At 43.7% G+C, this 15850-nt stretch overlaps 1 protein-coding gene across 1 annotated transcript in view; it reads left to right on the top strand.

Moving 5' to 3' along the window:
* The first annotated feature begins 222 nt into the window (after positions 1–222).
* Positions 223–15850, top strand: part of SERINC5 (serine incorporator 5) — a 44335-nt gene continuing 28707 nt past the window's right edge. The window contains exons 1-2 of the mRNA XM_027882429.1: positions 223–326; positions 15278–15445. Coding sequence (XP_027738230.1) covers positions 300–326; positions 15278–15445 — 195 coding nt within the window. The 5' untranslated portion in view covers positions 223–299. The remainder of the gene's footprint in view (positions 327–15277; positions 15446–15850) is intronic.

Here is a 15850-nt window from a genome sequence, read left to right on the forward strand (position 1 = left end):
CGGGCGGAGGCGGCGCCGGGCCGGGCGGAGGCGGCGCCGGGCCGGGCGGAGGCGGCGCCGGGCCGGGCGGAGGCGGCGCCGGGCCGGGCGGAGGCGGCGCCGGGCCGGGCGGAGGCGGCGCCGGGCCGGGCGGAGGCGGCGCCGGGCCGGGCGGAGGCGGCGCCGGGCCGGGCGGAGGCGGCGCCGGGCCGGGCGGAGGCGCCCCGCGCTCAGCTGCCCAGCCCAGCCCAGGACATCCCAGCCGTGCCCCTTCCGCATGCGGCAGCCCCGAGAGAGCTGAGCTACTCCACACCGCCAGCATGTCTGCCCGCTGCTGTGTCGGCCAGGTAGGGGTTGGGGGCGCTGGGAGCCCGGCAGGTGTGCGGGGCGAGGGGCGCAGGGAGGGCGGACATCCCCCGGGGATCCGCGCTGCGAGCCGGCCCGCGGCCTCCACGGCCGTGGCGGGGACCGAGGTCCCGGGGCAGCGCCCGGCGGGCCGCCGCTCACCCGGAGAGTCGGGGCGGGGAAGGGTCAGAGGTCCGTCCCTGGGCTGCCCCCGGGCCGCGGCTCTCGGCGGTCCCCGCAGCCTCCCTGCGAGCCAGGCTGTCCGGGGCCATGGGCGCGGGAGGGGAACAGCAGCCCTGGCTGTGAGCGCGGATGCCCATCCGGGCTCGCCAAGTGCTCCAAGCGGCATTTCTACCGTTCCCTGGGTAGATTTCCCTCGTATTTCTGGAGGGAAGCTGCGCGCGACACGTCTCCCCGAGGTGTGTGCGGGCAGCCGGGAGCCGCTGGGCTCGCCGTCGTCCGCACCAGGGCAGCGGCATGCAGATGGAGGCGCCGGCATGGAAAGGGGCCTTCCCAAAGCCCTGCACGGCAAGGAGGAATTCCCTAATGGGCGACAGATCGCTTAGGCCTACGAGAGTCGGTTGGGTAGTTGTCATTGGTTCCATATGGTGGGGAGATGAGACCCCCATGATATAAGAACGGGGTTGGTCTTAACTTCTCTCCTAGCCCCAGGCTTCCTGCTAGACCTCGAACCCTTTCACAAACTCCTTTACATTTGGCTTGCGAAGCAATTCGGCGTGTTTGGGTGCTGGCAGAGGAAGTGAAAGATGACAGTAAGTGGTGATGGAGGGCAGGGCAGGACCTACACTGTTCAGCATCCATGGAGTGGGAATTCAGTGCTCCATATGTTACCACGATGCACCTGTTTTCCTGCTTAAATTAGTTCCATGGACGAAGGACCATGGCTTGGAGGAGGTGGGTGATTGTGAGGCCCCTTCCAAATCTCATCCGTGGTTGCACTTAAGGGAAGGACTCCTGTTTGTAACAATTATCTCTCTGGTGTGATGTTAAACATTTTCTCCAGTTACTTTATTTGTGTTTCCTTTTCCTAAATCTCCTTTTCTGCAATAGAAACTCATTATTACTTTTCCAGTCTGCAACAGACTAACCAGTGAACTTATTCCTATTGTTCTACATATGAAAACACCTAATTCTATTGATATTTCTATTGCTTTGTTCACCCTGCCCACCCTCAGCATCTGATTATTCTCTTGGTTTTGTATGAACCACCTGGGAAAAAAAAATCTTATATCTTTCCTGAAGGTTGAAATCCCGAACTAGATTTGGACTTCTGTCTATGGTTCTTTCAATCTTCAGTGGGATGGTAGAAGTACTTAGCTTGCCTTCAGTTGCCCTGGGAGCTGGCCTGGACTTCTCCAAACAGCACTGGGTGGTTGTGGGGGAGAGTAGTAACTGCACTTGCTAATATTCCTCTAGAAACAGGGGCCTCCCTGACTGCTGTTTCACATCCATTTTGGCAGCATGTGAAACAAATTGTAGAGCAGCTCAGTGAAGTGCTGTTAGTAGGTAATGTTACTGCAGTGGCTCATGGCTGTTGCGTTTTCATTAGGTTTTTTTTGATGTAGCTCCTGGAGAAGTAGTTTAATACCAAGAGGATGAAACTGTTGTGATGCTCAATGGGGAATGGCATGGCTTTACTATGGCCTACTTCTGTGACATTCCTAAAGCCTCTGTCCCTACCCCACGTAGTAGTCTCTGATACTAATGTGTTTTATTGACACTGATGTGTCGCTTTGGAGTCTGTAAATAAACTGAACTCCTTAGTGTTGTCGCAGATGAGGCAAAAGCCCTGAAGTGGATGCATAGTACCAAAAACCCCTGGGAAGATGTATTCTGAAAAAAATAAGGACTTACAATTGATGTAAGACTTATCTGTGGTAAATATGGCATATTGCCAGAGTTATACCAGCAAAGGTAGTGTAGACAACCTTTTTATAGGCTAAGGTGATAATGGCATAAACCATGTTTCATTAGCATGCAGTATTACATTTTAAAAATGAAAAATGGTCTTTGCTTTTATTACTTGATTTATTCCAGCCTTGATGAGGAGATGTTTGTTTAACACGATTAAGAAAACCAAAAGGAATAGTTCTTCTTTCTGGCTAAACCAAGCTCTCTCAAGTGTTTTGTGGGTACTGTTAATGAAGCTGGAAAAATCAAGAAGGAATTTGGCCTCTCTTTCAGTGTTCCCCTAAAGATGAAGTTAACCATGTCTCCAGAATTGCTTGAGGAAAGATGGAACTTTATATGAGTTCTGAAAAACAACACTCATGTTGGGTCCCTGCTTTTTTCCTAAAATATACTAGTTTAATGGGTTTGATATCCTGTAGCGTGAGGACTTTTTGTGGGAAGTATTTTTGCCCTTTAGACACCTTGGGTGCGCCTCTCTCTTTCTGTGGATCTACTTTCCTAGAACTACCTGCGAATTTTACCATTATCTTTCTGAGCTGTTTAGGTACAGTTACCATGGGTGGATGTCTGTAGCTCATATCAGAGTTTTGTTGTAAGTTAACATGACTTGACTATGTGTTTTTGCTCCATTCATATACCAGCAAAATTTCCTGATAAGAAGACAATGAGTGGTTAGTAATTTTAATTTTGGTTCAAACTGTGCTGTCTGGTTGATGGTTCCTGTCAGAATAAATGCATTCAGGTTTTGCAGCCCAGATTCCTGTTGTTAAAGGATATAGCAGCAAGCTGCCAAACTTCAATGTACTTTGGTTATGCTGATTTTGCACTCAAAAATTATTTAAAATAATCTTGGTGAACATTACTATGTGACCTGTATCCTTGCCAGGTAGATCCTGGGAACTTTCTTTGAAGGAACGTGGCCATTTCTAAACTTTAATTTCTGCAGTTGTTTTTTATTGGGCGATATACAACCTTTTTTTGAAGACAAAAAATTACAGCTCAGGTTTCTGAGCTGTAATAAGCTTGCTAAATATTCTTCTTTTACTAGTGTTTCGTTGGTAGACCTATTTTGAGAATGTAGTGAGAATACAATTTGGCTTGGGCCTCCACAATGCTTTTGATTACATAAAAACATCTGCTTAAATTGACAGGAAACAGGATTTTACATTTGGCTTTTCTTCAGTTGTTATTCTCAGGAGAATGAAGCTGAGATCATGGTTACAGAAAGCAGCTGTTGCAGAAAATCTTTATTACAATGAATATGTTTTTTCCAGAGTTAAATGAATGTAATTGAGATCGTTAACATTCATTTTGAGGGGACAGTATGTTGTAGCTGGGTTATTCAAGAAGATGGATTTTTCAATTAGAACTGGTAGCTATTAAAGCTCATGAAGCTATTTTTGTAGGCCTCTTAAATCTTGAGTGATGTCCTTAATACTGTTCTGCACTTAGAAATCATATCATGTAGTAAATACAGTGAGATATTCCACAAGTTAGAGTATCAGATTTTAATTTTATACCCAGACCTCTAATTATGATTTTTTCCTTTTTTTAGAGGGAGAGGAAAAAGAAGCATGCATCTATATTTATAAGACTGACCTCGCTCATTTTATGACTTCTGGGACCCATAGCTTTTGGGACAAGGGAGGGAGACCCCTGTGCCCTCTGGGCTGCCTGTCTCCCTGGCACTGCCTGTTTGCATCTTCAGGTTGAGAAGGGGGCTTGCAGTTCCCATGGTCTCCTTTTGTTCATTCTGTGGTGGAAAGGATGGTTCTGTCACCCCCATCCAGGTTTGTGTCCTCTGAGGTTGCTGGAACACTGTTGGGAGTATGCGTAGTGTGATGTGCTGCAGTGCTGTGGGATGATGCTGGTGGTGTTCCTGGCTCTCCCTCACATAGTGCTCCCCAAAACATATCTCTTTGCAAATGGTCTTCCTGGGTGAGAATGGTTTGTTTAGTGTGTTTAACCTGAATATTTACCTGTGGGTATTTCCACACCCCTACCACTGCTATTATTAATCATAAAAGAAGATGAAATTAGCTGTCTGAGGTCAGATGTAGAATACTGTAGTGTACTGTTAGTGTAGTACACTAACCTAATGCAGTTAGGAAAAACAGACTGGGGAAGACCTATTTTCCCTGTTTGCAGAAACACAGAGTTTTTGCTTTAAAGGAATGGTTTCCTGAATAACTGAATTAGCAAAACCTGTTTTTCTGCAGCTTTGTTCACTGAGGTTGGTACCTCATGCTGATTGCCTTTCTGATAAATACTGAGCTCATGTTTAAGCCTTTTTCTTCCTCAAGATTGAGAGATCATTTTTTTCTGCTGAAACTTTTTCCTCTTTTCAAGGAAACTATAAGAACATATCTTTGAGGCCCCATTGGCCTGCCATAGCTGGATAAAATTTGCTGCTGGATTCAAAAGTGATCAGAAAGGGAGGGAAAAGTGACCAAAAGACAGTGAGGTCCTGTAGCTGTTGTATCATTTAACATTGCATCGCTAGGTTGGTAAAGTGCTGAGGCCTGAAAACAGGCCCTGAGCCAGAGCTGACCTCTAGATGAACCTTCCAACCTAATGTTATTATTTAGCCATGTATCTGCTCATTAGCCAAAATTCTGTATAATCATTAGTAAAATACATAATATGATAAGACTCCAGCTGTGTAAACATGTATGCTTGTTAGTGAGATATATTGGTATTCACTTATTAGTGAGGATTTGTATCTGTTCATTAATGAGATATGAATATATCTATCTTTCTATGTTTAGAGACTGGTCAAGGCCATGGAAGTAGACAGCTGGCTTTGTTCAACAGTAGATGGCCCAAATTTAAGATATGAATGTATCCATTGTTCTGTAGTTAGAGACTAGTCAAGGCCATGGAGGCAGGTGGTTGGCCCCATTCAGCAGCAGTTGACTCCCTTGATTTTCCTCTGAGCACTGATCAGGCTTTAGGTGAAACCCAAGGGGAAAAGAAAGCAAGACATTTACCTCACTAAATAAGCGACGGTAAGCTTGTTTGTTTGACAATTTAAAAGCTGGACCCTTTCACAGCGAAGATGGAGACCTCACCTACGAGTAGACGCACTGCATACAATTTCCCGGTTACCGGGAGTGGTTCTTCGGCCCTTTGCTGTGATTGGGTGTCCCCAGCTGACCTGCGGGTCTGGGTGGTGATGGTGATGTATTAGGGTGACCAGTGATGTGTTTTTCTTGATCACTATAGACACTCTTTGTAGTGATGATTAGGTGCATTGCTAAGCTTATCCTTTTGTAATTATTTGCTTCTTTTGTAATTCTTTGCTATTTTCCACTATAGTAAATTTATACACTTGTTTTTTAAAGTTGGTTCTGTGTTTCTTGTGCTGACCCTCGTCCACTGGCAAAACAGTTGAAAACCTTTCCCTGTCACTGTATAAGAGGCAGAAGATAGTCTTTCTCATTCTTGATTATTTTCCAATCGCTACTTGTTTTTTTAACCTTTTTCTCTTGCATCCCATTGTGGGTTTAAAGAAACAGTTTAAATACACATAACTCTACAGGTGTGAAATGAAGGCAGTATGAGAGCAGGGCCCTTACTTTTAAGGGCAAGGGGGTATTTTTCTGCAGAAAGGACCTAAATACAACTGGCTGCTTTAATTTTTGCAGGTGTTGGTATTCCAGGATATATTTTTCCCGTAATTGAGACTTTCTTTACAGTGGATGCACTCACAGTTGTGGAGGCGTGGCATACTTATTTTAGGGAAGCAATGGCATGAAAACCTGAGCTATGACTACAGTGTAAGCTGAAGGTCTTATCTGGAGCTAGTGACTCCTGTGATCCCAAACACATGCTGATGCTGGATGATGTTCTCAGCTTAGCCATGTGAAGGTGCTTCCAGTGTTCTTCTCAAAGACTGAAGTCAACGGTGCTTCCACTTCTTTCTCAGTAGTGCTTCCATTTCTTTCCCGACTGTGCAGGCCCCAATATGTTTTGTTGTACCTAGCTGCCTAGGTTTTTAGGCAGTTCAATCAACCGTTCTACCAACTGAATTTAACCTGCTGCATTGTTCAAGTCACCCAAGAGACTTGCTTCAGCATCAGCATGTGCTACAGCATGAGGCAATGAGGGACTGAGCCAGCCAGAGCTGTGGGGTACACTGTAATGTGTGCCTGTGATGGCATGTTGGGGGGAAGGCGGCTCTGTGCCTGTTTTGAAGGGAGTCTTACCTACCAGCAATGTTATTATCATTTTAATTACTGATAACTATACTGTGACTAATGTTTGCAGTTTAGTGATTGAACCTTTCAGCAGTTAGAGATAGTGCATGCTGAAGTATTAAACATATAAATGTTAACAGTCTGAAAATGTAAAGTTTTCCTCTTCCCTCTGTCCAGTTGGACTAATCCAAAATGCAGCAATATGTAAGCTCTGGTACTGAGTTTTGACAGGAATTGTTCTTAATGTTTTATGAGGAGGCTAGTCTCTTGTGAGGGTTATCCCTTGGCTTGTTACAGTCACTGGCAAAACAGTGATTCAGGAATACTATTGAGGATATGTCTCAAAAAGGCATTGTATTTAAAAATGCTCATGGAAAAGCAACAGCAAGACATGAGCAGTCTCCTTTTTGAACCTGCCAGTCTAGAAAAGTGTGTCACTGTGGTGACATCAATCTAAGCTGTAACATCTTTCTTACAATTCAGTGAGAAATAGTTAATGTCTTGTACCAGTGTATTGGCTTTTATCACTTTGTACAAAGTGTTCATGTCTTTTTGTTTGTTTGTTTGTTTTGTGTTAACTCCCTGCCCTAAAATCTTCTCGAACTGAGTACTGAAACTATCTTTTAAAGACACAACATGTTTTTGGAATAGTTCAGAGCTGTCCATTCATAAGTGAAGCAGCTGTTCCAGCTATATGCTTTTGAGTCAATACATATGAAAATTTAATTTTAACTGCTTTTTCACTCCAGTGGTACATGGACTTAAGCAGTTACTGCCCTGCATTTTGTTCTCTGTACCTGGTGATACACACTACATTGTATGTATGTGTGCTATTGTACCTCTGGAGTCCTGGTCTTGAACATCAGAGCTAACCTGGAGAAAATCTTCTCTTGGTATGAAATGATGGCCCCAAATGACAGACTTTGCCATTGCTGCCTTGTCTTTCATGTTCCAGCTGTGTTAGTAGCTCGTCTGCTGTGAAATGAAAAGGGATGATCAAATATAAAGTGATGACAAAAGATTGTAGCCTTAGTTGCCTACTAGAGCTAATTTTTAGATAGAATACTGTTAATTTAGAATAGGGCCTTGCTTGCTTATGCTAACTTGCAGACAGGATATGGTTAACTTTATAATGAGGATTCTAGCAGGAACAAAAACCTTGGAGTTTCGATAAGGAGCACTGAGGGAGACCTTGAAGGCTGATAAAGAGGGGCTTGGAGAGAAAGAGACAAGATGAAACCAGTTTTGAGGTGAGTGGCCAGTGCCAGCTCAGCAGTTCTCTGCAAAGGTGAAGAGTTCAGAGCTGAGGAAGACTTCTTACTTCATCCAAAAGACTCTCAATGAAGACCCCCAAGGGGCATTCTGAGGCGGAGTTATAGGAGTGGTGTATGTTAATGATTTCCCCTCCCAATTTTCAGGAATTTGCTGACACAGTTAATGCACAAATAATGTTTATGTAACACAACTAATGCATATGTAACATTGTATCACATAAAAGGAGCTGAACAAAGGCAGCAGGTGAGCACGGTAGGTGAATTTATTCCCCATTATTCCCCATACACTCAGCACAGTAAATAAACATACCTACTCTGTGAATTTTGGGGTTTGTTCCTCAAGTCAGAAAGTGAGAGAAGTGACTGCAGCATTAGTATAAACTACCTGCAGATGAGAAAACTGAAATATGAAATTATAGGAAAGGACAGCTAAACCTGTTACCCAGTGGAGTGTGTTCTCAGTGAAGAATCACAAGGGATCAATGCCAAGAATCTTCATGCTCAGGTCTGTTTCTATCAGTGACCTGACAGTACATTTAAAATTGTTCCCAAAAGCACACAGGCATGATGGAAGGGCTGGTGGAGCAGAGGCTAATATTGAAGGTGATGTAACTCAAACGGCATGACCCCAGTATAAATAAAATACAGCTTTGTAAGTACAACCATCTAGCTGGTTGTCTGCACAAGGTGTGGGTGAAGGGCAGGCTGCTCCCACAGAGTGGAGTGCCAAGTCTCACTCCCTCTGTGGCTGCATGCTGGGGAAAGTTTTTCGAAGGAGTTCCACTGTTTGTGACTGTGTGCAGCCAAACTGGCATGTTTTTGTAGGAGGGACTGGGCAGACTTGAAGGGATGCAGAAAAAAACCCTCAACAACTTAAGTGCTGAGAGAAGTCCTAAAGCCTTCAAATGAGACTGAGGGTAAATGTTTGGGACTTTTATGTCAACGAGCAGAGAGAAAAGACCAGGCAATTGAAAGGCTCTTTAAGCCAGCGAAGAAAGCTTCAGTAAGGATCAGTGTTGGAAAACTGTAGCAGACAAATTAGAAGGTGGGGGGTTTTATTCTGTTTTCAGTGGCAGATGTGAGTAACCAGAGGGACAGACAGTCTGCCTCATGCTGCTGTCAAATCCAGATGGTCTGTGCTAATGGAAAATAGCTATACTACTGAGGAGCTGTGTGATGTGATACACTGTGCGGCTCAGGTCAGACCAAACAATTGTCTTGATTTTTCCAAAATTATCAGGAGAAGAGCAGTTAGGCAAGCTTGAATATAGACATTTTGCAGTGACATTATTTTCCAGTGCTGAGCTGAGTCACCACTTGGTAATGTTTGAGCACAGAAACAGAAGCTAATCATCCCCAGTACAGCTTAACTTCAGCTCTGCTGGTGCCTGGCAGTGGCTCATCCACATTTTAGCTCTTTAACCCTCATCTACATGTCCTAGATGCTGCTTTTTTGCCTAGGTTTTGGACTGCTTGGTGCTTATGATAGTTCTGCCCTGTGGTGCAAGGCACAAGCCCCTTGCTTTGGAAATTCACCTCAGAGCAGGAAACCCTCACTCAGAAACATTGTTCTGGCAGTGCCTGGGCCAGCATGACTTTTCTCTGAAGACTGTTTTAATTTTGTAAAGTTTGCAGTGTGAGACATGCTCTTTAAAATAGGTCATCAGTTGATTAAGTGGTATGTTGGTCGCAAAAATCTCTTGGCTTAAGTCACATGGTGAGTCTGAATATTAAATAAGAAGCAGTGAAAAGCCAGTTAAATCAGACGTAGAATAAAATAAAGCCTCTTTCCTGAATTTAGTTATTTCTGAGGGGTAAACCCCTGTGTAATCATGTGACTGGTTGAAGAAGCCTATGGAAAATGCATATGCTTAACAGCGGTGTGTTTTCAATAACAGTCTTAGACCAGCTCCTAACCCTCCTTGGGACACCTGGCATCAGAGCACTAACAACATTCCAGACGCTCTTCCCTGAAACCAAAAGCCCAAGCAAAGGCAAGTGTGTAGCCTCTTCAGGACATCATTCATGCAAGGCTGGCTGCTTTGCCTGTCCAGTCTGCTTGGATGCTGCCGGTAGTTGTGAGAGTAGATGTTTGGGTGTTTTTGATAAACACTGTTACCAGCTCAGTGACTGCATTATCTGCAAATCTTATGGCCCAGAAAATGCTGGTAGTCAAGTAGTCAAGCAGTGCATGAAAAACTAAGCTGCTCTAGGCCCCTATGAAAAAAAGCTTCAGCAAGGCACATTCCTACGCTCTGTGGACAGGCATGCAGTCTTCCCGATGCTCTGGCCAGGCTATCAGTTAGGAAGGAAGAAATAAAAAGCTGCTAAGTCTTCATTTCATTAAAGTCTGAAGGTTTTTTTCCTCATTGTGCTCTTATTCCCTTTGATTTTTACGATTTCTGCTGAACTCTCCTGAAAGGAAATGCTTTATTGTGATAAGCAATGGTTTGTATAATTTAAAATACCATAGGCTATTTTGGGCTGTGATCCTGAAACTCTTCACTTTGTTTTAATGGTTAAGCCAACTATTTTTAAGCCCTCTGAGATCTTTTTGGAAGCATATGTGGAAAATACCTTCTTAAAATGTCACTGTCTCTACAAAAGCAGCAGGCAGGGCATGTTCACTTACTTCTCATTCTTGTATGAGAACAGATACATGTGCTTAAGGCTACTTTCACACCTCATTCCACTGATTTATCAGATTGTATCACAGCTTCCAAAAAACACTTGAGTGTGTGGCAGATGTTAAGGGTATGTTGGTGGAGGTAACCAACAGTTTATGTGCAAGTTGATAAGCCACTTTGACCCTGTTTTGTTAAACTGTTTAACTCTTGTTAACCATAGATGCTCCCGAGGCTGTTGAACATGGGAGTGTGCAATATGTCCAGGCCTACCTGCACTTGGAAGAGTGGTTTGCACAAACTAGGGCTGTTACATGTCTGCTTACTTCTGCTTCTCTCTGTGTGGATGTAAAAATTGTTGTTCCTCTGCATTGGCTTGAACTCCCTGCACTCTAATCGAATGAGGTAGTAGGAAAAGGCCACTGAAATATCTGTTCAGAGAAGGATGAAAGCATTCAGGACAGCTGCAAGACATTCACCTCTGCTTTCCCCTCCTACCTGTGCACTGTGCCCTCAAATGAAATAGTAGAACCATTGCTGCTATTGAATAATAAATCAGCAGCTGAAAAGGATTGATATGTAGTTTTTTCATTTTCCTTACCCCTCTTTTTTTTTTTTTTCCCAGTAGATTGCTTTATTTAGTCACCCCCACCACAAGATAGGACTGTCAGAGCTAGTGAGGTGTTGGTGCGGCAGAAGAAATGAGTGAGGGGCTGGTGGACAAGAGGAGAGGGGCTTTTAAGCCAGCCTGGCTACCAGAAGAAATGTCTGTGAAACTGTGCTTTGAATATTTTTCAACAGAAAAATTCCCCACACATCTTTCCACAGCTGCTGTTGTGAAACCAGTCAAGTCAGCCATCATCCAGGTGGTTCAAATCCTGGAGCAGTCTCTTTCAAGTATAATACGATTTCAACTTTTGGGGTCTCAGGCAAGCTGGCACCATACCTTCCTTGAGCTCCAAAAGGGTAGCACTGAACAAAGCAGGCAGCTGATCTATGGTGTGGAGACCTGGAGTCATGGGAGGTTAGCGTGAGGGAGCTGGCTGGTGGTAAGGATTTATGGAAAGCATAAATATTTGTGTAGTGTTTTAATTATTGTCAGACTGTGATGTTTACCTGGTGAGGAGATGTAAAGCTAGAGGGGGAGCTGAGGTGGCTATGCTTGTTGCTTGACTTGTGGGAGCCTTTGGATGAGAGGGACTCAAAACCAGAACCTGCTGCAGCATGACAGACTCCTGCCAGAGAAGCCTGACTTTCAGATGCCATTGCACTGGGCTTTTGGAGACCCTGGGCTTGTGAGGATCAGAGGACTTTGAAGAACTGTACAGATCTGGATTTTCAAGGCCTGCCAGCTGGCAGTGATTACAGACCTTTATTTGTTTTTTGGGTTGTCTCTGTCCTAAAAACTGCACAGCATCTGCAGAACATATTCTTTGGAAGAGTTACTGTTGGGAGTAACCTGGATGAGGAACAGGAGTTTAGAAGGTGGAAGGAAGCACTGTCTGGCACCATAGGCCAGACAGCATCAGACAAACAGACTGTCTGTTAGATAGCGAGCTCTTCCTCTTACACAGGGGAGAGTAGGTTTCTCTGACTGGCCAATTGTTGCAGAATGCAGCAAGGCCTCAGTCTGGCAGCATGGAAAAGAATGTAAATAAGAGGTGAACATCCAACCATATGTGAAAGCTAGTGGTAAATATAGATATTAGAGCTAAGAATAGTGTTAGTGTGTAAGATTCTAGGAGACTGTGTGTGACTGCAGCTGACTGTTAAGGCTGTTACCAATCATAGAGTTAGGTTACAGAATTTTAATTATCTCATTATGTATCCTATATAAGCTGTACTGTATAATGAATAAACGAAGCTTGCTTGATACTCATATTGAGTGTCCCTGCTTTCCCTCGCTGTGACAGCCAATGTCCAGTTAGAGACTTGTAGTTTTCACAATTAAGAACTTAGTAGTTATCTGAAGATGCATGTATCCCCCCTATTATGTATATCAGTCTTAAGTCTTATCCAGTGCCCTGTCCAAATTTATATATACTTATCCTCTTTTTCCAGAACCTTCCTTATCTGCATATAAAACCCCTCCATTTTGTAAAATAAAGTTAGATCAGCTTTAGCACCCACAGCTGGTGTCTCTGTGTGATTTGACCTCTGAGCTCAGCTGATATACCACCGGGCACGAGAGAAACTGCAGCTCAGCTGTGAACCTGCTAATCCAGAGAAGACCCCGAAATCCCAAACTGTGTTAAGTTTCTATTTAATGATAAGCTAAATCTGTAAAAGATTTGACATTACTTGCGCTTTTTTCCCAGCCTGTTTTTTTTTTTTTTAACGTGAGAAGAATTTGTTACTGGATTGAAGTGCTTCAAGTGCTGAAGTGGGTTTTTAGCCCCTGGGCAAGACTGTTGCTGCAGTCAAAAGGCAGAGGTGAAGTGTGATGGGCCATACCTGCAGTAAAGTATGTAGCATCAGAGGATCTGTGTAGCGTAGCTGCACATTAACTGCAACTTTTTAATGGAGAACTCTTTGTATATGTGGGCTTTGAAGTCTGTCACCCAAAGATAACATCTTTGAAACTTCTTGGGTCAGTAGGATGTGGCCAGCATCTCACTCTTTGGGATAGAGACTGTTCTCATTTATTTTTGGATAAGACCTATTTCATCTTGGCTTACTCTACAATGTATTTAGTTATAACTGGAGTTTAAAAAAGAAAGAGACAAAAAAAACCTCACAAAAAAACCCAAAACATCAAATTTGAGACTGTGGCTGAATAATGTAACCAACTTTCTATGGTTTCCATGGCTACTTAGACTGCTTAAAGAGGTGCATCTGAAAGAAGATGAAGACACTGGTATTTTTGACCAAAATTTGCAACTTATGGGGTATGTGCTTAGTATTAGAAACTATCATTAAAGTCTAAGTAATGTGGAGCAGTACAAATGAGCTATATATTCTATTTAAGCATTTGCTGTTCTAAGTAGCAGCTCCAGGGACCAAGAAGTAGAGTAGCAGACATGTTGCTGGATGTAGATGAGATTTTACTGGCACAGCTCTCTAGCACCTGGTGTAGGAAAATGTTGTTCCCTTTACAAATGCCAAAGCTGCATACCTTTTTACTTCTATACTGCAGTTTTTGATGGTATGGTCAGGCAGCAGTGGAAGTTCATTGTGGAGACTTTAGATCTGACTGATACCAAATCGTTTCAGTTTCAAAGGACCTTTAGACTTAACCCTCTTCCCCTCCCCCATTTAATTCTGAAGTGGGTGGATTATAGTTTTCTACTATGCATTTGTTTTGAATTTTATTATTCCATTTGCTTACTGAATTGGTAACTTTCCATAGCTTCCTTATTTCCTGGAGCTGTGTTGATGCTGTAAAAGGTAACTTAATTTCAATACGTGTAAAAAATAAAATTGCCAATTAGCCCACCACAGCCTTCTATTTTGAAAGTATACTTGCGCGATGCACTTTTGCACGTAGTATTTTTAGTTTCCAGCTTTGGTGCCAACATGAGTCCATGCTGTCTAATCCCCCTAGCTAGAGCTTTGTGTTTTGGGGAGGATTTCTGTTTCGCAGCAGCAGCAGTTTCAGCAGCTGTGTGCTTTGAGGCCCCTTCTCTAGCAGGATATGTGGTGGTGAAGTGAGAGAATAGCAATGGGGGAGCAGGGTTGGACTGCCCCCATTTTGTGTCTTCTGCAAAATGAAGAGCTGTTGCTGAGGAAGGGAATGACCTGTCTGTCACCCCCTTTCTGCGAGGCTGAAGGCAGGAAGCCCAAGCTGGAGTGTTGCAGAGGTAGACAAGGCAAGAAAATATAAGCTGAGAGTCAGTCTTCTAATGATGCTTCATCAAAATGATTTGGGGCTCTTCGATCAATCAGTCTGGTTGTGGAGTTATATCAGATATGTGTGTCTGCAAACACCCTCCTCCTTATCATACAAGTCACTGCTCCTGGAAGAGAAAGTGTCCTGGGAGGAAAATAGCATGTGATGGTTTGGAGCCTGATGGCAAATACAAGCCAGTGAGGTTTACCTGGATGACCTAAATATGGCACTTGTGCATTTTGAATCCCTGGGGAAGAATCCACCTTGTAGAGCTGCTTGCTGAAAGCAGAAGGCCCTCTGCGTGTTCCCATGGCCCCTCCAGAGGCTCAGGAAACACTGGGAAAAAGTAGCCTTGGTGTGCTTGAGTCCCAGGCACGATACCTAGCCACAGGGAGCCCCTTGAAATTGGGAGTACAGCAGGGTGGGGTTACTCTGGCTTGGCAGCAGTGAGACCTGGAAGGGAGGTTCCCTGCTCCTGGCTGCCTGTTAGTGTCCAAAAACCCTCCTGTGGTCATGGCTGGTGGGTTAAGCACAGACACTATATGAAGCTGCTGCCTATTGCAAGTAAGGGCCTGGCCAAGGACATTGCTGCCTTATGTATAAAAATAAGGCTTACATTTATATTTTTATATATAACTTTTCTAAAATTAGAAGGCAAGGAAGGTGAATCCATCTTCTTTGAAAGTTAATGATACTGTTGACAGCAAGGAAGTAATGAGCATCCAGCTAAATTCCTTTCAGGAGTTATTCGTACCTTTCTCCTTGTTGAATAAGGTCATTACATGCTTTTTGGTATGCTTTGTGGTTTTTTGTCTTGGTGGACCCAAGTTGTGAGTAGAACAGAACTCAAATATACAAGGAATTCTGTCTTTCATCCTGAGCAAATGGATGAAAGAAAGCTTAAAACTAGTGATTTTTCATAAATAAGACTGTCTGCTTCCAGTTAAATGTTGCTCAGCTGGGAGGAGAGTACTTGAGAAATTCTGGCATTTTACAAGAAGTCTCCCATCTTTCTTTTCTGACTTTTGCAACAGAAACCTGAAGCTGGAGTTCTTTGGTGGTTTTTGACTTGTGTTTTTCTGTCTTACTTTCCAGTTGGCCTGCTGCTGTGGTACTGCCGCTTGTTCCTTGTGCTGCAAATGCTGCCCAAAGATAAAACAGTCAACCAGTACCCGCTTCATGTATGCACTTTACTTCATCCTGGTGACTATCATCTGCTGTGTCATGATGTCAACAACTGTAGCTAATGAAATGAAAACGCACGTAAGTAAGAGATGAACTCACTGCTGCCTCTGGAAGGAAAAGGGCCTCCTTCCACAATTCTTTGCGTTGTAGGGGTGCTTCCTCAGAAGAGGCAGTTGGTTTTTTCCAGCCATGCACTTCTAAACTCAGACATGATGACATTCCATGCTCACCCTCTTCCTGTCACCTACTGAGTATGTTTCGCAACAGGAAGAGTCAAGGCCTTCCTCTCTCATTGTGCAGAAATCTTCTGGAGCTCGTGCATCCCAGGTAGTGTCACAAGAGGATTATTAGGGAGCTTGTTATAGTAGAACAAATCAGTTCAGTCTAACGTTGAGTTCATCTCTGGCAGTTTGTTTGCTAGCAGAAGCAGAAAATTAGAAAATAACTTTTTAAGTGTTATAATTTTAATTCAGTGTTCTTGGT

The sequence above is a fragment of the Empidonax traillii genome, unplaced genomic scaffold (assembly GCF_003031625.1).
Source record: "Empidonax traillii isolate 1590-97213 ecotype Southwest subspecies unplaced genomic scaffold, ASM303162v1 scaffold8:size5222938, whole genome shotgun sequence".
NCBI lineage: Eukaryota > Metazoa > Chordata > Aves > Passeriformes > Tyrannidae > Empidonax > Empidonax traillii.